Source organism: Taudactylus pleione, unplaced genomic scaffold (assembly GCF_031769625.1).
Source record: "Taudactylus pleione unplaced genomic scaffold, aTauple2 ptg000198l, whole genome shotgun sequence".
NCBI classification, from domain to species: Eukaryota; Metazoa; Chordata; class Amphibia; order Anura; family Myobatrachidae; genus Taudactylus; species Taudactylus pleione.
In genome coordinates, this window is record NW_028284600.1 from 11089731 (window position 1) to 11117372 (window position 27642).

Genomic DNA, 27642 nt, shown 5'->3' on the forward strand with positions numbered 1-27642 from the left:
TTGGAAGTATCTCGGAAAGGATCGAGGGGGCCAATTTAAATCACCTCCCACGACTATAATCCCTTCCAAAAAAGTGTCGGCTTTATCCAAAACAGAAGCAATAAAGGAAGGCTGTCCAGAATTGGACATGTAAAGATTTAAAAAAGAAAAATGCTGATGATGAATTGTGCGTTTAACCAGAAGTCCTCTACCCTCAACAAGTCTATATATGGAAACATCGGAAATCGGGAGGTGGCGAGCAAACAAAATAGCAACACCTAAGGTTTTGCTAGCTGAATTATTGCTGGTAAATGCGTGTGTGTAATAATAATTCTTTAAGGGAGGGGCGTGACCATTTTTAAAATGCGTTTCTTGTACAAGAGCAATATCAACTTTATCCGCATGAAAAGACAGAAGCATTTGGGATCTTTTTTCGGGGATATTTTAACCCAGGCTTTTGACTAGACATAAATATTCAATGTGAAAGAAGCAGAACATACAACCCACCTAAACATATCATTGGTCATCTACCTAAACAAGTCTCCCTTGGGGGTAAAGAGGTATGGGAAAAGGAGGAAAGGGGGAAAGGAAAAGAAAAGAAAAAAAAACAACATAATTGCAAATAGAAATACACATGTAAAAGAGTAAATATAGATCGAAAATGAAACATCGGAATGCTGCATCTGGATATCCAGGAGACAAAAATCTGCTCCATATCCAGGATATTGTAAAGTGCAGCACTGAGGGGTTCAGAGGGACGGTAACAGAAACAACCCATTCAAACATAATAATATAAAATAAAGTTAAATTAACTCCTTTTAAAGAAATATCAGAAATAACTGTACATATAGAAAACTGATAGACACATAATGTCGAAATATCACCGAAACTACTATACCAGGATAGATTTGGAAACAGCTGAATCTTATCTCTGTTAAAATCAACCTCTTCAAGTTGGCGTACCTTCTGCAGGATGGCTTCTTTTTGGGTGTGATAATGAAGGTGGCAAATGACATCACGGGGTTTGTCTGTAGGTAAACCTCTAGGACGAAGAGCACGATGTGCTCTATCAAACAGGATCTCACTATTAGGGTCCAGACCAAGAATCTCACCAAAGTTGATGAGTGCTTCCATAAGATTGGGCTGAGTAACATCCTCAGGGAGGCCTCGTACTCTGATGTTGTTTTGTGTGACTACCACGATTATCTAAGTCATCTATATGTGATTTAAGAGAACAAATCTCAGACTGTTGATGAGAAAGAACATCTGTGAATTGTTGAAAAGCATCATCGGATGCCTCTTTATGATATTCTAGTTTGTCTACCCTATTTGCCAGTTCAGCCATATCCGATTGAATGGTAGCCACTTCTTGGTATATAGTAGCCTGAATTCTGGTCTCCAAAGATTGGAAATCCTGTTTCGTTGGTAATGATCTAACACGAGAAAGGATTTCACTAATCTCTTCACGTATAGTAGAAGCAGGAGTATTAGGAGGTTGAGTATCTTCCGGTGATAATCTGTCTGGGGAGGATGGTGTGGAAGTCGCCCCTGATGCATTTGTATCAGCGGACTTTAGGAACTGACGCATATCTTGATGAGATCCGCTGTCTGTTCTATTACCTACTTCTGACTTGGACCTTTGTTTCTTGTCTTTCCCCATTCTGGATTTAAGACTTACATTAAGTATGTGCAGCAATCTGTGTACAATTATCATTTATTCAACCAGTTAGGAGAAAATATGGGTCATCTCTAGGCACCGTCTCTCCTATGGACCTAGGCAGCCATTGGAAATATCATCACATCATATCAGAGAACATAACAGAACTTGACGTGATCTCATATCAGAACAGGAAGATAAAACCCATAAGGTTGTCTAGATTGTGATGAATTTCAATCAAGCCACCACCAGAGGGAGCTAGAGGTGCTATAATTGTGGGTGAGTGTAGAAGCAATGCAGAACCACATGAAAAATTACTGTTCAGCAATATTGTTGTAATAATTGACCACAGTGTGATTCAGTTGGCACTACCCTGTCAATATCTGTGCAATAAAGGACAGCACCAATAATAAAGGAACTAGTGGCTCCTGTGTATAAATTAAAGATTCACTTCAAAATAATAGCCATGTGACAGGGGTATTCATGCAAAAGTTAGGTATTCTGTCTGATGGTTGATAGGGGAACAACTGCTGGGTGGCTGAAGGGGAAGGGAGTGAGGATGGCCAGGAAGCAGCACAGGCTGAGAAGCAGCAGCAGGATTATTATATTCAGCTTCCAAACCGCATGAAGGCTATGCAGGGTGTACCAAGATGGCAGATGCTCCTCTTTTGCAGACCCAGGCAGCCTCCAGGTGTCTATTCTGGACCAGGAGGGCAGGTAAACAAGATCCTCCGGGTACCCGGCAGCCGTGTCAGCAGGGGGAGTCTGCAGCAGTGGGCATTAGTGCCGTTGCATGGCCTGCGATCCGCCGGTTGCCACGGAAATTGAGGTCCCGGCTTCTATGGAGCTTATAGGCCACAGCCTGCAAGAGGGTAGGAGACCCTCTCCGGCTCCATGGCTGCTAACATCAGGGGCTCACAGGTGTCAGGAGGCCAGTATTTTGTTTTATAGTTTGAAAGAAATACATAAATTGTATAGGAATAATATGGCAGCCCAAAAATTCAAACCATTTTGACAAGTACACAACCTACTACATCAAATGAGGACACCAGTTAGTTTATTGAAGCCAGCAGGGGGAGGTCTAGGGATTAGAATTGGCCCATCTCTGGACTTAATGATTTCTGTAGTATAGGGTATTACTGTCCGGTTATTACCAGAATATAAGGTAAAACTTGTGAAGATTTGGATGCACTGATCTAGATATCCAATCTACAATATCATACATTAACCAATGGCCTGCGCACTTAAACCTGTAGCTTTCTGAGTATTTTCCCTAGCTTAGAATTCAGTGGTAATTAGATTTGTTGGGCCAAATGTAATAGGGTGAGAGTTTAGAAAATATGACAGTTTAGCAGTAAAACTCGCCCAATGTAACAGAGTCCGAGAACAGGCAAACTCCCATGTTTTTAGACTCAAAAAACTCTCACGATGTAAAATCTCATCCAGATGTTTTCCCATTTTGAAGATAAAACTCGACCAATGTGAGAGATTACTGCTAAACGCTCACATTTTCTAAACTCTCACCCTGTTACATTTGGCCCATTATGTTCATGAAAGTCTGTAAAGTATAATAACACAAATAATCTTTAGTTCTTTTACATGTTGTTCCCTTCAACGTTGTTCAGGGTAATTTCTCTTGTCCTCACAGATAGTTTGTGTCCAAAATTTATATCTTGTTATTGCATTTCTAGGTGGTATGTCTTTTCTGCATGTCAATGGATTGCCTTGTGTTCTCAATAGAGTGACCTTGTCTTTCCTAATATTCCCATGTTATTTCAAACATGTTTTCTTCAAATGTGTTGCTCCACAAATAAATGAATAATGCATAGTTTCAGGATATCAGATACTGTATGAATGATACTTGTATAGTTTAATATTGTCAGTGTTTAAAAGGCTGTAGGTTGTAATTGGTGTTTTGAATAAATAAATAAAGGCACTGAGGGCTCAGTCACATGTGGGCATTTCGATGCATCTCTTGGCAGCTGCAACTTTGGCATTTTTCCACATAGCGGCTGCCTACACAATGATGCACCAGTGGCAGTATTAGCGTACAACGTTCAATCAGGCACAAAGTTAATATCTCAAAAAAACTATTATTATTTCTTACCAGGTAACCATGACAAAATCCCAGTTTCCTACCAGGTTCCTGAAAGACTGGTGCCAGGCTCCGCACGTGCTCACATCATTGTACTGGGTGAGGAAATCCCTGCTTAATAAAATCATTGAGACTGAAGCATATTATTATGATTAGCAAGTAGATTTTTGTTACCCTTATTCCATTTGTATTAACTAGTAAAGCATGTCTTGACAGGTGATCTCATTGGCAATTCTATCGCTAACATGGAGAACATACTTCGTATGCCAGATGGATGTGGGGAGCAGAACATAGCAAAGTTTTCCAGATTTGTTTACTCACTGCAGTATTTGCAGAGTACAAAAGAATTAAGACCCAAATATCAGAAAAAGGCACTGGAATATTTAACTGAAGGTGCGCGAGCTGAGTATTTTATAATGCTGAGAGTTTTTATTGTCAAATGGGAGCCAAGAAGAAAAACATAACAAAACACAGGACTTAGTACTTGTATACCTCCCAGCTGTTCCTTTTTTGTACCAAAATGACACTCATTTAGTTATACTGGTTAAATGTTTGCTAGTAAAATTCCTCTTGTTTCTCAATATTGGATGCTTTGTTCTTAAACACATTACATTCACTCAGTGAATTAATACAGATTTCTTAAAACCTGTACTTAACTGTTATAATCTAAGATAATTGTAATACAAGTCTAGATATGTATATGTGACGTCCCCATGCTATAAACGGGACTTTGCTTGGATGACCCAGGTTACCCATTTACACTGCAGGGTTACACGAGTCATTCCCATGTTAAACCCTGCAAACTACTCGAGTTGGATTGCCAGGTCACTCAACCCGGGAATCTAACCCTTGCTCCTTTCACACCTAGCAGCAACTTGGGTTAACCTTGCAAAAAACAAGAATTTTGCTACTAGTCTGAAAGGGGTATAAGAGTCTAACATAAAATAATCTTTAGACAGGGCCGCAACTAGGGGGGGGCTAGAGGTGCACATGCACCGGGTGCCGGATTGCAGGGGGTGAAAAAAGCTGACTGGAGGTGGCTTGGGGGCTGCAGATTCAGAAAATGGCCATCAAAAAATGGCCACCGCCAAAGAGGAGACAAATGCTAGAGGTCCTTACTAGCCCTCTAGTGTCTGTCTCCTCCTTGGCGGCGACCATTTTTGGATGCCCATTTTCAGCAGATTCCATGCGGACTAGCCCTCCGCATGGACTCTGCTGAAAACGGCCATCCAAAAATGGCCGCCGCCTAGGAGGAGACAGATGCTAGAGGTCCTACTGAACCACTAGTGTCTGTTAGGCCAGCGCAATGCACACAGCATTCCCGGCACCGGAATGCTGGTGCTGCCAGGAGAAGATGCTGGAAGCTGCATCTTCTCCCATGAAATCCCCTGGCAATGAGCATAAACCCCCCTTGCAACAAGCATAAACCCCCCTGGCAACAAGCATAAACCCCCCTGGCAATGAGCATGACACCCCATGGCAACGAGCATAAACCTCCTGGCAACGAGCATGTAACCCCATGGCAACGAGCATGTAACCCCATGGCAATGAGCATGTAACCCCATGGCAATGAGCATAAACCCCATGGCAACGAGCATGGAAATGGTAATGAGAATAAAACCCCTGACAACAAGCAGGTAATTTTAAAGTAATTAGAAGCCTTACTGTTTGGTATAAAATGGTGTCGGGCAAATATGTAAGTGGCACTTTGGTAGTAGGCATTACAGTGTGTGGCATAATGTGCAATGGGCATTATGGTGTGTGGAATAATGTACGTCACTATACCAGGGACGTCTGAGTAGTGCACTGCCTTATGGAGGAGCAAGGACAAATTCCAGGTAGGGGAAGGGAGGGGGCGCAAAATTGCTGCCTTGCACCGGGTGACAGACATCCTAGTTTCGGCCCTGCTTTAGATATGTTCGGTTTACATTATATAGTCCTGCACTTACCCTTTAGGAAATTGTATGTACACCTTTTATTGATAAAGATACTGTAGTACTAAAACTTTAAATGAAAAATAAACAGCCTTGTTGATTTATTTAAATTTTTTCAGAAAGGTGTTTAATTCTGACTGCCCGTAGCTTCACTAACACTTACTTTCTGATGTGTGCAGACCCCCTCTGTAAAATTTTATTTAAAAAAAGCTAAAATTATGTAATTTGGACCTATTTTTGTTACTACAGTATTACTAATACAGTAAAGATGTGTTGGTTTCAGATCCGGATTCATCTTCGTGGTTTGGTTTTGATTTTTGTTTTGGAAAACCACCCTCACATGTTTTGGTTTTGGATCTGTAATTTTTTTTTTTTTAAATAAAAAAATAAAAAAGAACAGCTAAAATCATGTAACTTGACATGTTTGGACCTCTTTACATGTAATCCAAAACCCGAGATCGGTTTTGAAATCTGAGTTCCGAAGCGACCGCAGAACTGAACCGAGACTCGGTTCAACTCGGAACCCCAAAAAGATTCCAAACTCTGATTCGTTTCGACTCGGAACCCCTAAATTGTCGGTTCTCTGAGAACCAATCCATAACATCTCTAATTATTAACATCAATAACGTTAATTTTCAGTAAATTTTGACCACCACACAGCTCACAATATTGTTTTCATCAATCATGAGAGCTGGTTGGCTAAACTAAGCGACAGAGCAGTGGCACAAACACATTTGTGTTTAAAAGAATATAGTACATCTATGAAATATAATGGCACTGTAGTGGCACACAGGATGGCAGTTTATTAAGCTGTATCGGTAAAAAGAAAATAATCCATATCACTGGAAAATAAGATTATAAGCAAAACAGGAACCCCTAAAAAAAAAATCACATTTCATCATATATTTTTTACTTTTTACTCTGTTAGGGGGTGCTGCCATAGACTAAGTGTTACAATTGGAGCTAGAAGAGGAAAGTAGTTTATATATGGCACACTTGATAGATTGGCAAACATTTAATTTTTATTCAATTATTTAAAATTGTATATTCCTAGTACACAGATAGCGAATTATAATAAAAAAGGACTGGGGGCAGCCCAGCTACTGAAGTAGTGCTGGGCTCGCCCCCAGCCTGATGTTAAACGGTGTCATTTAGGGGGTGTGACCTATGGTAATTAGGCCATGCCCCATTTTCGGACGGCACACGGTTATCGGGCGCTTCAGTCCTGTTCTACACAAGACGCGGCTCTTCCTGGAGCCGGCCCTGTTTGATTATTAAAGAATTAGGACATGTCTTTAAACCTGGTGGTCTTTCATCCCCAAATCAATATACTGTACACAGAAACAAATACAGCACATTAACCAGATAAATACTGTATACAAGTGCCCCAGGAGGTTAGAACAATTATTTTACCGTCTTTCATTATATTTAATTTTTCAATTAATTATTTTTAACAATGTCAGAACTATGACTACTTTAAGTGCAGTTGGATAGAGCATATTGCATACAATACAAGAGAAAAGTAGTTTGAAGTTTATGCTCGGCTGCTAGGATGTTCATCAATAAAGGTTTAACATTAGCTGTGCCTCTTTAACATGACATACCCTAAAGCTGGCCATACAATTAAAGATTATAACTAGTGTAGTTGGCTGGTTGGAACGAAAATCTGTTTATATATGGGAACAAATGAGAATCGACCATTTGCTCCCATACACTGGAAAATGTTCGAAAATGAGTTTAACCAATTTCTCTAAACAACCATTTTTATCCGTTTTCCAGTGTTTGGGAGCAAATGGTCGATTTTTATATGCTCCCATACATTACCAGACCATCATTCCAACCAGCCAACTAGTTGGATGGTTGGAAAGATAATCTTTATGGTGTAAAGCCAGCTTTAGGGATAGCACTGAGCTAATCAGTTTAACATTATTCTTAGGTGGCTCCTGTTAGTTATCTGTCACAGGGAACATGTTTTTAGGTCATTTTAAAATTGTTTTTAAATTGTAGATGAAAAAAAAAATAGTATTAGATAATTGTTTTATCTCTGCAGGTTTCCAGAAACAACTGACATTTAAAAGAAATGATGGCTCTTACGGATTTTTTTCAATGTCTAAATCAAATATATGGTATGTATGAAATTATTTAGGTATATTAAATGAAAATACCAGGCATTGAGCATCCTTAGAATATCCTGTACCTATTCATAGCATGGTTTCCTCCGCAACATAAGAATGTAGTTTGTCCGTTAGTGCTAATTTCTCAATATTTAAGCTAATAGTAGTATGTGTGTATGTATATATGTGTGTGTATAAAAGTCTGGCACTCATGCAAACTTAAAAGGTGTAGATGCCTTGGTGCCCTCCCAAAGGTAATGCACAACAATGGAAGAACAGGCAGCACTCAGAGGGCATAACAGACAGTCACAGGTAGGTGCGTCCGACGTTTCGGTTTTAATTAGGGATGAGCGGGTTCGGATTTACTCGGTTTTACTCGGTTCTCAGCATGGCATTTTATTGGCTATCGGCTATCACGTGTTTTGGATAGCCAATAAAATAAATCCGAACTAATCCAAACTTGCGGTAAAGTGGCGATAAGAACCGAGTAAATCCGAACCCGCTCACCCCTAGTTTTAATTACCTTCTTCAAGGACAGATATACACAAAATGCAAAAAACCACATACCTAAAAAAGAGAGAACACCAATCATGCAGGAAAAGGCAGCTCATACACAGCAGCAGCACATGTCGGTGACATCATCAGACAGTGTCCAAAGCATCGACCCACACCTATGACACACCCACACCCTGCTGTTCACTGGACTCGGTTGCCTATGAGCACCAAACCACCCAATAGAAACAAAGAGTAAATCCAGAAAACTTGGCAATGCAAAAGATAGACAAATATGAATGTAGTCACAAGGATATATCAAAAACATTTATACAGTACACTGTCATGCTTGTCACTGGAGTAATGAAAGCCGATGTCTGGGGTTGAGGGAGGAAACGAAGGCGAGGGGCCTGGATATATGACCTCCTCATCCACAGGTCTTGGTCATTGGCGAGGCCTGGTCAATGGTGCAGACTTTATCCTGCAGGGAGGTGTTCGCCAGTGACCCCTCCAAGCGGATATGGTCTTAGCTGCACCCTGCAAGCAGGTTGCGGCCCTTTGACCAGGTGTCCAAACCCTGCGGGAATAGAGGCTCAGAATATCAGGGGCCCAGGGGAAATGCCTATCAAAGGCACAGTACACACTGAAAGGTAGTATTCAGGAATAGGTGCTCAGATGCACTTCTGCACTGTAAACTTTCACTGGAGATGCACTCCAACAGTAGTACATTGACAAACCTTTGCTCCAGAGGTGGCACTTGAAATAGTACTCCGGTTATGGAGACCTGACGCACTTTTGCGCCAAAGACGGCACTTGAAGTAGTACTTCGGTTGTGGTGTACTGATGCACTTCTGCACAGTGGGGATGCACAGGTAACACACACAGGCAGGGATGTGATCGCTCTGTTGCTTGGGGTGGTATAGACTATCTATGCCTGTGTGGCAGTTAGACACACAGGCAGAGATGTTGGATGCACTGTTGCTCAAGATGACACTGACAATGGGTACACAGGCAGAGGTATTGGACGCACTGTTGCTCAAGATAACGCTGATAATGGTAATGGCAGAGGTATTGGACGCGCTGTTTCATTCCGGATGATACTCTAACAATTGGCACACAGGCAGAGGTGTTGGACGCACTGTTGCTCAAGGAGAGACACTGGAAACTGATCACAAAGAAGCAAGGGAACCTGGAATAAGAACTCTACTAGTTTGCACTACAAGCGACAAACGTTGTTCAGGCAACTTCCTGGAGATCTGGAGCTGGATATATACCCATGGGTAGCAATTGATAGGAGCACAGCGTCAGCTGACTGAGACCATGCTACCATAGGTTGGAGATACTGTCACATGCAGGGCCACCGTCAGGGGTGGACTGCCGTGCCAGAGTCCCGGGCCCGGAAAGAGCGGAGGCCCGGGCGACAGCAATACTAAATATATGAATCGCCAGCCAGGGAGACACAGCACCGCCGGCGGTATTTGAAATATGAAGCCGGCCGCAAGACATTAAAGCTCACAGACCGGCAGCCAATCAGGAGCAGCCATTGCGGCCGCTCCTGATTGGCTGCCAGTCCGTGAGCTGTGATTGGCTCATGGGCAGCATCATATTTCAAATACCGCCAGCGGCGCTGTGTCTCCCCGGCTGTCGATTCATATATTCTGTATTGCTGTCACCAGAGACCCCGCTCTCTCTGCTGAAGAAACAAGGTAGGAGTCCCTGCACTGTGCCCCTCCACATATTGCAGCAAGCCTTCCCTGCCCTATCCCTCTACTCCAGCCAGCTTTCCCTGCTCCGTGCTCCCCTAGTCCAGCCAGCCTTCTCTGCCCCATGCTCCCCTAGTCCAGCCAGCCTTCCCTGTTCTGTGCTCACCCTAAACCAGCCAGCCTTCCCTGCCCTCTTCCCCAGTCCAGCCTTCCCTGCCCTGTGCCTCCCCCCTAGTGTACCTAGCCTTCCTTGCCCTCCCTTGTCCAGCCAGCTTTCCTTGCCCTGTGCCCCCCAATTAAGGTCCAGCCTTCCCTGCCTTGTGCTCCCCTAGTCCAGCCAGCCTTCCCTGCCCCGTGCTCCCCTAGTCCAGCCAGCCTTCCATGCTCTGTGCTCATCCTAAACTAGCCAGCCTTCCCTGCCCTGTCCCTCTCCCCAGTCCAGCCTTCCTTGCCCTGTGCCTCCCCCCTAGTGTACCTAGCCTTCCTTGCCCCCCTTAGTCCAGCCAGCTTTCCTTGCCCTGTGCCCCCAAATTAAGGTCCAGCCTTCCCTGCCTTGTGCACCTCCAGTCCAGCCTTCCCTGTGCCCTCCCAGTCCAGCCTTCCCAGCCCTGTGCCCCCATGCCCATTCTCCTTCGCCACCCCAAACTTTGAGAATTTTTAAACTGGTTTAGCACTAATTGACATCCAACCCCCCCTGTGTATCTCCTCCCACATTATATATAGCTTCACCCACCTCTGCGCCATCCCCAAGGGTGGCCCGGCCTTCTTTGTCAGTATCGGGCCCCACGATTTCTGATGGCAGCCCTGGTCACATGAGAGGAACTTTCATGGTGGTGCCCATGATGGGAACACCAATCCCCAACACAAGGCCGACCATGGAAGTCTGCAAGCACCTAATGCGGAATCTTCAGCACATCACTTGCCACCACTCCAGACGTCTGACCGCACGGGAAGTCAGGGGAAGCCGGCGCGAAGGTAAGGGATGGCCGATCCAAGGCTGAACCCTGACAGTACCCCCCCTTTTCAAGGTGGACACCAGACTCCCACTAGGCTTATCAGGAAATCTCCTATGGAAAGCTCGGACCAGCTGGGGAGCATGAACATCAGAAGCTTTGATCCAACCTCTTTCTTCACGTCCATACCCTTTCCAATCAATGAGGTGTTGAAGACCATTGAACCTAAATTGAGAATCCAGAATCTTTTCTTTCTCGAACTCTGTAACCTGTAGAGTTCGTACTTGAGGTAACTTGGGAGAAGATACTTGAAAACAGTTAAGCACCAAAGGACATATCAGAGATACATGAAAGCTATTGGATATCTTCATTTGGGGAGGAAGCTCCAACTTGTACACTACTGGGTTGATTATTTTGAGAATGCGATAAGGACCAATGAAGTGTGGTACAAACTTCATGCTTGGCACCCTCAGACAACCAAACTTTATCGCCAACCCTCAGCAGTGGAATCGCAAGGCGTTTTCTGTCCGCAATTTTTTTATAATTTTTTGAAGACTGTTTCAATGAACAATGAATCTTCTTCCATAAGATTGAAACATATACTACCAAACTGGTTACCGCTGAAACCTCCACTGAAGGTAGATCCTGAAAATCCAGAATTTGAGGATGCCAATCAAAGACAGTGAAGAATGAAGTGGATTTGGAAGATGAATGATACTTGTAATTATGAGAAAATTCTGCCTACGGTAAGAGATCCACCCAGTCATCCTGAGAAGAAGAAACAAAGGGCCTGATTCAGAGCCGGACGCTCTGACCAGAGCGCTCGCTCTGAATCAGGGCCCTCCTCCATGAAAATGGAGTGTCATCCTGGATGCTCACATAGCTGTGGGTGACCACCCACAGCATATGCGAGCGTCCATGATGATGGTCGCGATGGTCTGGACCATCGCGACCATCGGGCTTGCGACGGAGACCCTGCGGTAGGGTCTCGCTGCCGCAAGCCCAGGAGTGATTTTGGCTCACTCCCACTGACATCACTGATGTCAGTGAGGTCGGCTTCAGATGGTAGGCATGCCCCCGGCACGCCCACCAAAGGGGGCGTGCTATCAATCAACATTGACAGCACGCTCCCTTTGGTGTGAGACCCGGAGCGATGGAGAGCCCGTCGCTCACTGGGTCTCACGCTCCCTCCGTTGTGCGCATGCGCAGTGGGGGAACATCAACCCGCTTGCGAGTGAACTTCCCTCACAAGCGGGTCTGAATGACCCCCAAAGAGCCTAATAAAAGTTTACAATTCCTGATTAACTCTCTGTTTGACCAATTGTTTGTGGGTGATAAGCTGAGGAGAATTTCAATTTGATCCCACAAGTATTACACAGAGCTTTCCAAAATTTGTCCACAAATTGAACACCCCGGTCAGATATTATTTCTTTTGGAAGACTGTGTAACCTGAAGATATCTTGAATACAAAATTTGGACAACTGAGAAGCAGATTGAAGTCCTACCAGAGGAATAAAGTGTGCCATTTTGGAGAAGCAATCCACGACAACCCACACCGTATTGTGTCCCTTGGATCATGGTAGCTTATAGATAAAGTCCATAGATATATGGGTCCATAGGGCAACTGGAACAGGCAAGGGGCGTAATGGACCAACCGCTCTTTTGTGAGATATCTTATGCTGGGAACATTTCACGCAAGACAAAACAAATTCTTGAATGTCCTCCTTCTTAGTGGGCCACCACTAGGATCGTTGAAGATATTTATACAGAATTGCGATGAAATACCGCTGGCCCCATGGCCGGCAGTTCGATTGCCGTCAGATGCAGGCCGACATCAGCAGAGTTCCGAGCAGCGGAAGCCCGACAGTGCTGGAAATACCGATCGTGGATAGGTGAGTATCTACTAACCTAACCTAAACCCCCTAACCGTAACCCTCCTTAGGGGTGCCTAACCCTAACTTTCCCCCCAAGTGCCTAACCCTAATCCCCCCTCTAAGTGCCTAACCCTATCCACCCCCTTCCCCGCTGCCTAAACCTAAGTCCCCTGGGGGGGTGCCTAACCCTAGGTCCCCCCCGGGGGTGCCTAACCCTCCCTCCCCCTAGCCTAACCCTAACCCTCCCGGGGGGGTGCCTAACCCTAAGTCCCCCCCCGGAGCCCTAAACCTAACCCTCCCCCCACGGCTGTCCGCTTGCGGCACCTGGCTACGATCGTGATGCTGGGCGCCGGTCTCCCAGCGTCAGGGAAATGCAGGCGTCTACATCTAGACGCCCGGCATTTTACCCTTGCTGGGATATGACAGTCGGGAAGCCGGCTGCCGGTATTTAGGCAGTCGGCTTCCCGATTGCATACCATTTATACATCTTGAAAATTCCAGAATGACCAACGAAGAGAGAAGCATGGGCCCAAGATAACAATTTCTTCTGCAAATGAGGTGCTACAAAAATCTTCCGAGATGTCGGAGACAGTATTTGAGTAGGAGCAAACACAACGGGATCTAGGATTGACCAAAGTTGGTGATGATCCTCTTCCTCGAGTTCAGACAAAAATGAGCGGGAGAGAGCATCAGCTTTTTTGTTTAGGATGCTGGGACGAAATTAGAGTTTCAAATCAAATCTTGAAAAAAAAAGGGACCAGCGGGCTTGCCTGGTGTTCACCGGCGAGCCGTCTGGAGGTATATTTCATTTTTATGGTCCGTGATAATAGTGATTGGGAATTTAGCACCTTCTAAGAGATGTCACCATTCCTCTAGTGCCAAATGCATTGCCAGTAGCTCCTGATCTCCAATGGCATAGTTTTTTTCAACAAGAGAGAATTTCCGAGAAAAGTACCCACATGGATGGGTTTTCCCATCATCGGCAAGTTGAGACAGTACTGCCTCTACTCCAACTGAAGAAGCATCGACCTCCACGGTAAATTGTTTGTCCAGCTGAGGTTAACGAAGGATTGGTGCTGTCGAAAAAGCTTCCTTTAAGTTTTGGAGTGCTTGTATGGCTGGATCAGGCCACTAGGAGGGGCTAGCACCCTTCTTCGTGAGGGTCGTGATGGGCGAAACCAATGTGGAGAAATTCAGTATGAACCACCTATAATCATTTGAAAAATACAAGAATCGTTGGGTAGCTTTCAGAGAACCAGGCAGAGGCCATTCAGAAATGGCTTTTAATTTCTCCGGATCTATACTGTCACGACCAGGGTTTCCCGGCATAGGGGACGACGGGTAATACCTGTGAGGATGCTATGCCGAGGGGCGTCTGGCGGTGACGCTGGTGTTTGGTGGGGTGCATTGGCTGTGCGTAGTCCTGTGCAGGCATACTGTCACTCTGGTCTGGTTAGGCCTGGAGGTGCTTCCGTTCCATTCTGGCATGGGCGCCACCATCTTGCCTCCGGACATGTGACCTAGTTGCCCTATCCTGGTGTGTCACATGCTCTCTCTAACCTGTCACAGTGCGGCACTGGGTATTTAAGGGAGTGTAGAGCTTCCTTTCATTGCCAGTGCAATGTGTTTTTCAGCGCAAGCTGAGAGAGAGTTCCTGAGCTTGTCCGCCTGCCTGTCGGATCTCTGCCTAGCCTGCTTTACCTAACCTGCTCCTTACCCTGCTGGACTTCCACTGCCTTCTCCCACTGCCTCCTCCTATTGCCTCTCCCTTGCCTAAGTACCTGTGTCAGCTTTACCCTGCACCCTGCCTCCTCTTATATTTCCTCTGGACAATTCACCTCAGCCTGCAATTCACTTCAGCCTGCAATTCATTTCAGCCTCACAAAACCTGGAATACTGGACTGCCTTCTGTTATCACTGCCTGGACTTTTTCCCATTGCATCACTACAGTTCCCAAGTGCACTTTAGTGCTAAATCCAGACTTTCTGTTTTGCCACATTCATGTCTGTTAAACCACTTATTAAAAGTTCCACGTTTTATTTTAAATCTGCTTCTGTGTCTGCTCCTATCACCACCCCGGGCCCACAACAAAACCAGAACCTCACACATACGAAGAGATCTCCCAGAGACATTATGTACCAAGAAAGGCACTGAAGTCTGTTCAAAGAGACATTTAGTCAGCTTTCCGTAGAGGCAATGTTCCTGGAGACATGACAACACCTCCCGCACATGAAGTCGATGGTCTTGCAGGTTCTTGGAGAAAATCAGAATGTCATCTAAATAGACTACGATGAAGATGTAGAGAATGTCCCAGAATATTTCATTTACATAGCCTTGGAATACTGCCAGTGCATTACTGAGTCTGAAAGGCAGTACAATATATTCGAATGGCCATCTCTTGTATTAAAGGCGGTCTTCCACTCATCTCCAGCTTTAATACAAATTAAATTATAGACACCACGAAGATCCAAGTTAGTGAAAAAATGGACCCCTCGAACCCTGTCAATAAGTTCAGAGATCAGAGGCAGGGGATACCGGTTCTTGACAGTAATTTGGTTGAGCCCCCAGTAATCAATGCAAGACCGGAGTCCCCCGTCCTTTTTGCCTACAAAGAAAAGACCTGCACCGGCAGGAGATGTTGATGGCCGGATAAACCCCTTGGTCAGATTTTCCTTAATGTATTCGGTCATGGTGGCTGTTTCTGGAACCGACAGAGGGTAAATGCAACCCTGAGGAGGTGTCTTTCCAGGAAGGAGTTCGATACCACAATCACAAGGTCGATGTGGGGGTAGTTTATCTGCCGCCTGTTCACAAAACACATCTGCAAAATCTTGATAGGCCACAGGTAGACGAGAACCAGAAGACACTTCCGAATCCCCTGGAATAGGGTTTTTTTCAATTGAACTGGTAGTAATTGGATGGGTACGCACTGGAATTACTTGAGATAAGCACCCATGGAAACAATTTGGTCCCCATGACAAAATGTGCATACTGCACCAATCAAAAGTAGGATTATGTCTCTTTAACAAGGCAATCCCAGGACTAGCTCATATGACAACTTAGGGAGCACAAAAAATTCCAGCATTTCCTGGTGCAGACATCCTATTTTAAAAGACACAGGCTGAGACTTAAATTAAATGGATTCCCCTAAAATGGTTTTGCCATCCACCCCAGAGAGCAGCAATTTGTTAGGTAAGGTGGTAACAGGGATACCCAGAGTTTGAACTAGTGATCCTGAAATGAAATTTCCGGCAGCTCCAGAATCCACTAAGGCCTTGACCCTCCTTGTCTTGGACTTGCAGGAAAGCGACACATGTAAAAGACTATCTGTTATTTGGGATGACTTGAGGATCACCCCTAACTGAGTGCTCCCAACTTCAGTTAGGGTTTTGCGTTTCCCGCAAGTAAAGGACAATTTTTAAGGACATGGTCTGGTGCAGCACAATAAAGACAGAGCTTATTTTGAAAGCACTGGCTACGCTTGGCCGTGGCAAACCTAGACTTATTGACCTGCATCAGTTCCTCCCCACTGGTGGATGGAGAAAAAGAACGACTACCTAAGGATGGTCGATCTTGAAGGCATTCACCTCATCTTCTACTACCCCACCACTCTCTATGACGTAGGTCAATTTTATTGCATAAAAAAATGACATCAGCGTAAGATGTGGGCAAATCTCTAGAGGCTAGTTCGTCCTTCATCCTTTCGGAAAGGCCATGAAGAAAGGCTGCTTTAAGGGCTTCCTCATTCCATTTCAGCTCCGAGAGGAGGGTCTGAAACTGGACCATCGGAGATCCTTTAGAATGCCAAAACAAACTCTTCGTACTTTGACACTAAAGGATCTGCATGCTCCCAAAGAGGGGACACCCAGTCCAATGCAGCTCTGGTTAGTAGAGAAATTACATATGATACTTTAAACCTGGAGGTGGGAAAATTCTGAGGAAGGCACTCAAATTGGATCTCACACTGGTTAATGAATCCTCAACACCACTGATGTTTACCATCAAATCTTTCAGGGGTGGCAAACTGAAGACAGGATTTCTGGGTCATAGCCCCCTGGGCCAAAACCGGAGGAGCTAATGACGCTGTGTCTGACGGAGCCGGTAGAATAAAGGCCAAGGTGGACTGGATAGATAACAACTGTCAGGACAGCTCCTGTAAATACTAGGCCACTTGCTGTTGCACTGCCTCTTGGTTGTCCATATGGGAGGTGAGGTCCTGCAGGATCCCAGTACCTTGGTATCCTGCCGCTTCCATTGAGCCTGAACAAACTGTCATGCTTGTTACTGGAGTATTGAAAGCTGAGGTCTGGGGTTGAGGGAGGAAACGAAGGTGAGGGGCCTGGATATAAGTGTCCTCCTCATCCACAGGTCTTGGTCATTGGCGAGACCTGGTCAATGGTGCGGAATCTATCCTGCAGGGAGGTGTTCGCCAGTGACCCCTCCAAGCGGATATGGTCTTAGCTGCACCCTGCAGGCAGGTTGCGGCCCATTGACCAGGTGTACAAGCCCTGCGGGAATAGAGGCTCAGAATATCAGGGGCCCACAGGAAATGCCTATCAAAGGCACAATACACAGGGAGGAGACACTGGAAGGTAGTACTCAGGAAGGGGTGTTCAGACACACTTTTGCACTGGAAACTGGCACTAGAGATGCACTCCAACAGTAGTACATTGACGCACCTTTGCACCAGAGGTGGAACTTGAAATAGTACTCTGGTTATGAATATGAAGACATGATGCACTTTTGCATCAAAGATGGCACTTGAAGTAGTACTTTGGTTGTGGTGTACTGATGCACTTCTGCACAGTGGGGATGCACAGGTAACACACACAGGCAGGGATGTAATCGCTCTGTTGCTTGGGGTGGTATAGACTATAGTACTTGTCATGGACTGAGGAACTTGGAGTTGTTTACCCAAAATGGGGAGTTGGACAGAGACACCTGAATCAGTAGATGGTTTGAAACTGGATGATTTAATATAATTTCTGCTCGTACAGTTGAAATAAAAGAAGATTGTAGTATAAGATGAAATACTAGAGTCCTCAGAGCAGAGATAACGCAACTAGAAGATGCAGAATCAGATTGTAGGCTAAAGTCTCTAGTCGTTTGAACTTGGAAAAGGAACTGTAGACTTGGAACTTGAATGAACTTGAACTTGATCTCCGGACTGGAGTATCGTGGACTGAACTGAAGAACTTGGATTTGACTCCGGACTAGAGTATTGTGAATTGAGCTGAAGAACTTGGATTTGACTCCAGACTGGAGTATTGTGGATTGAACTTGAGATCTTGGAACTTGACTCCAGACTGGAGTAACGTGGACTGAACTTGAGAACTTGGAACTTGACTCCGGACTGGAGTAACATGGATTGAACTTGAGAAATTGGAACTTGACTCCGGACTGCAGTAATGTGGATTGAACTTGGAACTTGACTCCGGACTGGAGTAATGTGGATTGAACTGTATGCTGGGAAGCACAGGTTTCACACCAGGAGCTCAGGAACATAGGTCATGCAGGAGCAAAGAACATTGTTGTACTGGCAACCAGCATGTGTTAGAGGGAGGTCCTTTATAGCACCAGGCTGGAGCGGATTGGCTGAGGCAACTAGGAACTGCTGCTGACTGGATGCATCAGTATCACCTGACCTGGCCTAAGATGGCTGCGCCAAGGTCCTGGAGAACTTGAATTCTGGTGCTCTGCACGCACATGAATATATCTGTGACAGTACTCAGACAAGATGTTAGTTGTACTGCTGCTCAGGATGACACTTGGCAGTTAGGCACACAGGCAGAGGTGTTGGACGTACTGTTGCTCTGGATGATACTCTAACAATTGGCACACAGGCAGAGGTGTTGGACGCACTGTTGCTCAAGGAAAGTCACTGGAAACTGATCACAAAGAAACAAGGGAACCTGGAACGAAGACTCTACTAGTTTGCACTAGAAGCGACAAACATTGTTCAGGCAACTTCCTGGAGAACTGAAGTCGGATATATACCCATGGGAAGCAGTTGATAGGAGCACAGCTTCAGCTGACCGAGACCATGCTACCATTGGTCATAGATGCTGTCACGAGAGGAACTATCATGGCGGCGCCCATGACGGGTACACCGAACCCCCAACACAAGGCCGACCATGGAAGTCCGCAAGCAGCTAAGGCGGAATCCTCAGTGCATCACTCACCGCCGCACCAGACGTCTGACAGCGCGGGAAGTCAGGGGAAGCCGGCACGGAGGTAAGGGATGGCCGATCCTAGGCTGAACCCTGACATACACATTATAGCAAAACTACACAAATAATACTCATATATACCAAAAGCAGAAGAAACAAAGGGTGCAACTATTTGCCTTTGAGGCAGCCCAGAAGCAACAACAAGTGGCCATAGAGGAAACCCACTAGGCCTTAAGAGAGGTGGTACAGCAGCTAGTAGCCCGGTCTGGAAATGCTGCCACTGATGTTCCAACTAACACTCACTCCATAAGGGTCAGTCACTTTCTGCAAAAGATGATCCAGAGTGATGATGTTGAAGCATATCTTACTGCTTTTGAAAGAACAGTCGAGAGAGAGAATTGGCATAAAGATCAGTGGGCCAGTCTCATAGCACCTTTCCTGTCTGGAAAACCACAAAAAGCCTATTTTGCTTGTGCCTGACTGATGCCAAAGACTATGACAAATTAAAACAGGAGATTCTAACTTGGTTGGGAGTCACAGTGTTTGTTTGCACCCAACGAGTCCACCGCTGGGAATACCAAACAGAAAAGCCTCCCTGCTTTCAAATGCATGACCTCATCCATCTGACCACAAAATGGCTACAGCCATAATCTCTTAACAGGACCACAGTTCATGGAAAGGGTTGTTATGAATCTATACCTGCGTTCTCTACCTACAACTCTGCGCAAGTGGGTGAGCAATGCAGACCCTAAAACAAGAGACCAATTGGTTGAACTGGTGGAGAGGTATGTGGCACTTGTGGAACTATTAAGTGTACCACGCCGAGCCCTAGTTCTGCAACGGTGATCTCCCGTGACCACTGGTAAGACTGTTCCAGGGAAGAAGGGTACTGGGCGATGGAATGAACGTAAGACTGTGGGTTTGGAACCTGGGAGTAGGCCAGCAGGGCCAGGATGGTTCCTACCCTGTAAAAGACTTGATAATAATCTGAGACAATTTTTTCGATGTGGTGGTGTGGGCCATATTGCTGCTAATTGTTCACTTAACCCTGAACCTATGCAATGTGATACTGCTTAAATCAATTGCAGAGTGTCTTTTTTTGCTCAGCCAGCCTGTACTGCTGACCGACAGGCTGAGACAAATAAGAAAATGTGTATAGTCAGTATAGAAGGCAACTGGGTAGAGGCTCTGTTAGATTCTGGTAGCCTGGTTACTCTTATGAAAGCTGAACTGGTGAACGTTTAGTGTGTACCCAGCTTAAGGGTTAGAAAACTCACCAACATGCATCAGGATTTTGACCATTGGAATTCCCAAGCTGGCATTGTGACCATCGGGATTCTGACCACCAGGATCCTTTACCCAACCCTTTCTGAGACCGTGCATCACCTGTGCAGCTCAAGCACAACTCCAACTCGGTGCGCACATGATCTGCACACATGTGCAGTGCAACATAGATGCATGCAGAAGCAAATATTGCTCCACTGCATCCATCATCTGCAGTGCGTGCAACTCATAATAAGGCCCTTTATCTCATTCTTAATTTATTTGAAACAAGAATTAGACTACACTTAGGGGTATAGTTCAATAGAATCTGAAATATTTCATTTAATGAATGAGGTGTTTTGTAAAGTGGCAAAGGGGGTATATTTACTAAAGTGAGAATTTTTAAAAGTAGAGATGTTGCCCATAGCAACCAATCAGATTCTAGCTAGTCTGTTCTAGAAGGTGCTAGAAAAATGTGATTGGTTGCTATGGGCAACATCTCCATTTCTAAAAACTCTCACTTTAGTAAATATACACCTAGGTCGGGTGTGATGTTTACACCTTTAAATGAGGCATCTCTTGGAAAGTTTCTGCCTTTGCACAGCTAATGTAGGCTCACTTCTAGGTTGTGGATGTGTCTCCAGAGATTGGACAGTATGTATGCACATTGATGAGTACTAGGAGAACCACTCTAGGAAGAGATCAATCACAGCTGATTTGCAATAATTATGAGACATATAGGACTCAACAAGTGTCAGAATCTGGGTGTTTGGCATCTTTGATTCCATTTCACAATTGTTTCTGCTCCAGTGACTACAGTACATATTGGATAGCTGTACCTAAACAAAAAAATAATTCTAACAACCAAATTCAAATCGTATAGTAAGCTTTTTTTTTTTTCATGTGCATCAGACCTCTTGCCCACTTTTACTCAACATAGCAACTGGATACAGTATGTGTTTTATTTTATTATTTATTAAAATATATTATATACAATATAAGTTAATACATGAACTATCAATTGTTCATGATACAAGAGATTTATGTATTTTTTTTTTACATTTAATAATCAATGTTTTATACCCTTTTGCAGGCTCACAGCATTAGTCATAAAGGCTTTTAGAAGTTCCAAGGACTTCATCTACATAGATGAGACTCATGATCAACAAGCTGTGAAATGGTTGAAAAGTCACCAGATACCCAATGGATGTTTTAGCGGAGAGAAGCCTCACTATAATAATGACTTAGAGGTGCACATTGATTTATTACATTTGACTTTGAGGGCATGAGCCCTAAATTAATTATTTTGTACCCCATATGTTCTTGCCCCAAAACTGTATCTGAAATTGCCTCATCCATAATTTTGGTGTAAAGAAAATCAGCCAGTAAAAATGTAATTCTAAAAATATGTGAACTATCCACTATCAGAGGAGGGCTGGAGAGGAGTAGTCTGGAGGCAGAAATTGAATGGAGTATGGAGGAGAGTGAGAGACAGGATAGGGGGCACCAACCTGGAAAGCAACTCAGCTATTTAGAGGCAGTGGTGCTTGGTGACCTGGAGCTAAAGGATAGCACTGTGACGGCAGCAGTTTGACTTGCTGTGTGTAACCTGGCTGGCTCCACCCCCAAAACCCCACCCCTTTTCAGCCATGCTGCTCTGTGTGTCTTTCTGCCCATCCACTAGCTGACCTTAAAATGACTGCACGATTACGACATTGTAATCATGCAGTCGTTTGTCAGTCTGTGATGTGCCTACAGTAAACGAGCAGTCGTTCAGTGTAGGCACATCAATCATCCACTATCATGCTGAATCTGCCGTTATCGTCAGGTTATCCAGCATGTTTGCCCAATGATAGATGTCTAAACGACCAGCGGTAGCAAACGATTTATGAACGATTGAATGATATCGTTCAATCGCTCAACTTAATCTTCTAGAAAGTCTCTTTAGAGAGTCCGGGCCCGGGAGCACACTCTGCAATCGGCATGTCTCCCGGCCACAGACTATGCGAATGCAAACCGCGCCTGCGGACCCAAGCAGCAATATTGTGCCAGCCCAGGGGACAGATGGCACCCTGCCCCCCAGCCCAGCCCGCCACTGTCCATCATACAATCATCACAAAAAAACGGTGCACTAGGACCGGTAATTAATTAAAAGAATATTTCTTTATTGGTATGCAATGTGCATTAAAAAGATATTTCCATGATTTTGTAAAAAGGTGAAATATTTAAAATCTTTTATAGAATGTGAATAAAGATAAGAAAATTGTGCTTATAGAAATAAAAATATATTAAATTCAGTTGCTGGTGACACTGGTGAACAAAGCTATTGGCCACGGCTCTGCCAACAGCTGTTTCACCTATAAGCTTTTTCAAGGCATTTATTAGCTCTGCAATAATATAGAAGAGAACACTGACACAGTTAAAATAGCTGTTAAAAGGGGAAATGCAAATACAAGGTAGAAAACATGCACTGCAAAATCACCCAAAAGGAGCACATTCACTAGGCGACTAGTGAAGGACAGAACGATAACGATATCGTTATTGTTTAGTTATTCATTAAACCGTGCAGTTCTTACACTGAATGATAAGTCGTTCAGTGTAGGTACCCTCCCTCATCCCTATACATGGTCAATCTGTCGTTATCGGCAGATTGACCGGCATGTTCAGGGGATGATTGATGTCGGAAACGACCAGCGGGAACGCGCATCACTGGGCGTTTCCGTAATTTAATTGTTCAATCGCTCATTAACATCGCCTAGTGGATGTGCCCCTTAAGCCGGAATAATACTATTTGTAGGACTTTGAAAGATCCGGGCAACTAGTGGTCCACCAGTGTCTGGATATTGATTAATCTGATTCTTTGAGTGAACTATTAAAGGATAAACGGTTATTAATAAATATAAACACTGCATTTAATAAAGATAGTCTGGAAATAATGGGAAAGGAGTGACATCTAATGGCAACAGGAGAGCTTATAATATAGGTGTAGGCAACAATGTTGACACATTGTTTACAGTTATAACATATGTAACAAATAATTACACTGTTTCTCTTTTTTTATGGGAAAGGAAAATAATATTGAGAGAGACTCACAGGGGTATTCAATATGGGTGCGATAACATCGTTTTTGCGTTAATATCGGAGCTATGACGTCATTATCGCAGGTTTTACTTTTACACTGTATTCAATATCAAAGACTTATCGCAGTTTTGAAAAGTCTTTGATAAAAAACGGGGATAACTTTTCACCATTGAATAGGTCACCATTGAATAGGTGTCGAAAAAAAGTGCAGAATTGGGGTTTAGGGGTGCAGGCTTAAAAAAAATAGCCTGCACCCCTGGGACTGACATTTAAAAAAGAACTGTGTCAAAAAAAGTTTTAAAAAAAAATGGAGACACCCCAAAAAATTATTTTAAAAATTGGGGTGAAAAAAAAAAACGGAAAAAATTGTATAACAATAGGGAAATAGGTTCAGGGCTATTCTGCAAGTATGCGGCAGGTGTTTTGAAGAATAGAATTATAGCGGCAGGTGCACAAATGCAGAATTTTTAAAAACTTACTTTAGGGACATCAAAATATGCTAGTACCCATTTTCATGTACCCCAAATTTGATGGGACCACTTAAAAAAATGAAAAAAATAACCTAAGTGCTCTTCTGCATCACTTCTTCAATGTTGGGAAAAAAACACCTGCTGTGGCTATTTAAATCCCCGACTCTCAATTAAAGGCTAAAACGGGGGTACCCATAGTGTTCCCCCATGTTTTTACAACTTTAGGGGGGTCTTGCAATTTTTTACCCCTCTATGTCAAGAGAAATAAGGCCACTGAGCAGAAACTATTATAATCATAAAAAGGACAAATTAAGACAAGAGGCACAACATTGAATTTAATATACTTTTATTTCTATAAGCACAATTTTCTTATCTTTATTCACATTCTATAAAATATTTTAAATATCTCACCTTTTTATGATATCAAGGAGATATATTTTAATGCATACCAATAAAGAAATATTCTTTGAATTAATTACTGGTCCTAGTGCCCCCTGATAAATGCTCTTATTTTTCCTGTTTGTTTTTTTTGTGATGATTCTCTTCTATGAGCAAGGGGTAGCACCTCTTATATATTAATCTTAAATACTACCAGATTGGATTAAATGTGTAAATTACCCTCCAACATGACCTGTTCCACCAGGCACAAAATGCTCTGCTCCTGGACATCCCACATAATGTATGATTGCAGTCACCTGTGTTGAACTAGGCAGTTGATGAGAAGGGAGCTTCAACACAGGTGGCTGCTATCACAAATTAGGTGGCAAGTCCAGAACAGGACAATTTGTACCTGGTGGAATGGGTCACTTTGGATCGTCAGCTGTTGACACAATTCTACTGGAGACTTTGTCGCAGATACAACATCCAAACTACGCATACACACCTGTCCAATTTTTCTGCAGATCTCCAATCTGCATCGTCTGAAAACATCTGCTGAAAGAATTGTCACCGTACACACACTTCCAATTTTTGGCAGACCGGCTGCCACTCACACACAAAGATTTGGCCAAACTAGTAGCAGGAGTGTACACACTTTCTATATTGGTTGGGTGATTGCCGATCTGGTTTCCTGATTTTTTTAGCAGGTTTAAAAATCTATTGACCCAACCAAACAACAAGGAATTGATGAAACCAGAGGTTGTGTGAGTGTACACACTCAACAAATGTCAGACCAACTGGTAGGTCAGATCGGATGTGAATTGGACAAGTGTGTACCCAGACTACATAACCGGGCATGTTTTCCAGATCAATTGACTAACATAATACAATAGATCTACATGTGGTAAAACTGATTCATGATGACTTAAAAATATGCACTGTTAGGATTCTATGAGGGCCGAGGATGAAAAATACTGGTTTAGAGGGCAGCTTTTAAATCAGTGGTACAATTGCATTAAAGTTATAACTGAACTATAAAATACATATAAATACTATCAAAGATAATAATGTAGAAGCAATTCAGTTATGCAATGAACTAGATTGAAACGCTGTCTGATATCTGTCTGTTATTTTATCTGTTTCATGAATTAGGCAGATAATGAGGTTGCACAAACTGCCTACGTTGTCATCTCTCTGCTGGAGCATCCCCAGGCCTACAATGTAAGTTATCTTATTTATTAATTTATTGTTGATGCAGCTCCTTGTTGTGTTGGAGAAAGCTAAGGACAGCTGAACATTGTTCACTTTTTCCTGTACCCCAGTTGCTCAAGAACGATGTTGTGTACAGCAACCACTGATATGTTTAGTTTGTCAGCAATATCACTAACTCAAATATGTCTGTTCTCCTGAATCAGACCTTCAATGCGGCACAAATTGTCATCTGTGGTGGACGTGCTCTGCTGGCGGTATGCTGCTCATCTTGAACGTCTATCCTGCTGTTATCAAAGGCAGTGCACCAAATTAAAACCTGTTTCCATGATATAATTTATCGCCGTACACCTCCAAAAGTTGGTGATGCATTTCAGGTGCTGACTTGTCCTTTAGATGAAGAAATCTGATCACACTACACAACTCATTTTTTGGCCATGTTTCCGCCAGCCCTGCCATCTTTCAACTAATGTTGGTGTCAGGTTGTCTCCTAGGATTGGCCATTACTCACCTCAGCATCGGCTTCCCCTGATCTCTAGAGCAGTCAGACACCATGTGTGGTGGCGAGTGACGCGCTGAGGATTATACCTGGGGTTTGCTAGGACATCCATGTGCTCACTCCGTGATGTGGTTTCTGTGGTTACCATCATGGACGCAGCCATGACAGTCTATATCACCTGACTAACCCTTTACCCAATGGTAGTATTGGTTGCAGTCAGCTGACAGTATCCCCCAATGGACTGCTACCTGTGGGTATATAACCGGGCTCTGAACAACAGGAATTTGCCTGCATTGCATCATTACTTGCAGTGTAAACTTGATATTGCAGCTTTCCAGGTTCCAAGCTCTGTTCTTTCAAGTGACTTGTTCCGAGTGTTATCCACGGTGTGTGTACTCAGAAAGTCTTCTGAGTACAATCTTCTAGAGTCATCTCCTGTGCTTATTCTGCATCTGAGACCACAGTGTGTGTACTTAGTACATCATTCAACTACCATCTGGTGATACCATTCTCCTGTGCCAGTTCTGCATCTGAAGCGGCAGTGTGCGTACTTAGGGCCTGATTCAGAGTCTGACGCTCTGACCAGAGCGCTCGCTTTGAATCAGGGCCCTCCTACCTAACATTGGAGCGGCCTCTTGGACGCTCGCATAGCTGTGGGTTACCACCCACAGCTTATGCGAGCTTCCATGATGATGGTCGCGATGGTCAAGACCATCGCGACCATCGGGCTTGCGACAAGACCCTGCGGCTCAGCGCTCGCGAGCGGGTCAGAATCAGGCCCTTAGTACGTCATCCAAGTACCAGATCACAATACCATTCTCTTATGCCAGTTTCATGTCTGAAGCCACAGTGTGTGTACTTAGTACATCATACATGTACCAGTTCACAATACCATTCTCCTGTGCCAGTCTTTCGTATAAAACCACAGTGTGTTTACTTAGTAGGTCATCCAAGTACCATCTCCTAATATTATTCTACAGTGCCAGCTCTGCGTCTGAAGCCATCGAGTGTGTACTTAGTATGTCATCCAAGTACTATCTCCTAGTGCTAATCACCTGTGTCAACCTTGCGTATGGAGTTACAAAGTTTGTACTCAATAGATCACTTCAGTACAAACCTCCAATATCTTACTCCTGTGCTTTCCCTGTGATAGTATTCTTCCATTTTCCCACTGGTGCCGGATACCTGACCAAAGAGCCGTGACCTGCTTGGTGGGTGCAGCTTAAACCCAAATCCCACTTGGAGGGGTCACTGGTGAACACCTCCCAGTAAGTTAGACTCCACACCTTTGGTCAGGTCTCACCAACATCCGTTACTGGTGGATGAGGAAGTCATTTATCCAGGCCGCTCTCCTCCTGTTCCCTTCTCAACCTGGGTCCACATCTTCTAACGTCTCAGTAGAGAATCAACTTAGCCAGAATGTAACAGTTGGGACAGATATGAGATTCAGTCTAATGGCTGTGAGGGGAGGTAATGGTTTACCTGCTCTTGCCTGGTGGGAAATTAGAATGAAATAAAGATCATTACACATGTGACAGGTCTTGTTACCTTACTATATTAACCACCCACCGTGTATGTGTATGTGTATATATATATATATATATATTCCATACACAAAAAACCTTACAGTTTCACATGTCCCATTAAGGCATCTTGGACATGATCTGAAATTTCACAAAACCTACTGAATTTCTGGCACTCAAATTAAACAAAGCAATGACATTCTGATCACTAAGGCTGACGCCTTAGGGACATGTTCTTTGCACAATAC

The 27642-nt window shown here is 44.0% G+C and overlaps 1 protein-coding gene across 1 annotated transcript in view; it reads left to right on the forward strand.

Moving 5' to 3' along the window:
* Positions 1 to 27642, forward strand: part of LOC148518859 (pregnancy zone protein-like) — a 178516-nt gene that overhangs the window by 122793 nt on the left and 28081 nt on the right. The window contains exons 22-26 of the mRNA XM_088476942.1: positions 3747 to 3830; positions 3948 to 4124; positions 7716 to 7791; positions 21328 to 21484; positions 25316 to 25384. Of these exons, the coding sequence (XP_088333068.1) occupies positions 3747 to 3830; positions 3948 to 4124; positions 7716 to 7791; positions 21328 to 21484; positions 25316 to 25384 (563 nt within the window). The remainder of the gene's footprint in view (positions 1 to 3746; positions 3831 to 3947; positions 4125 to 7715; positions 7792 to 21327; positions 21485 to 25315; positions 25385 to 27642) is intronic.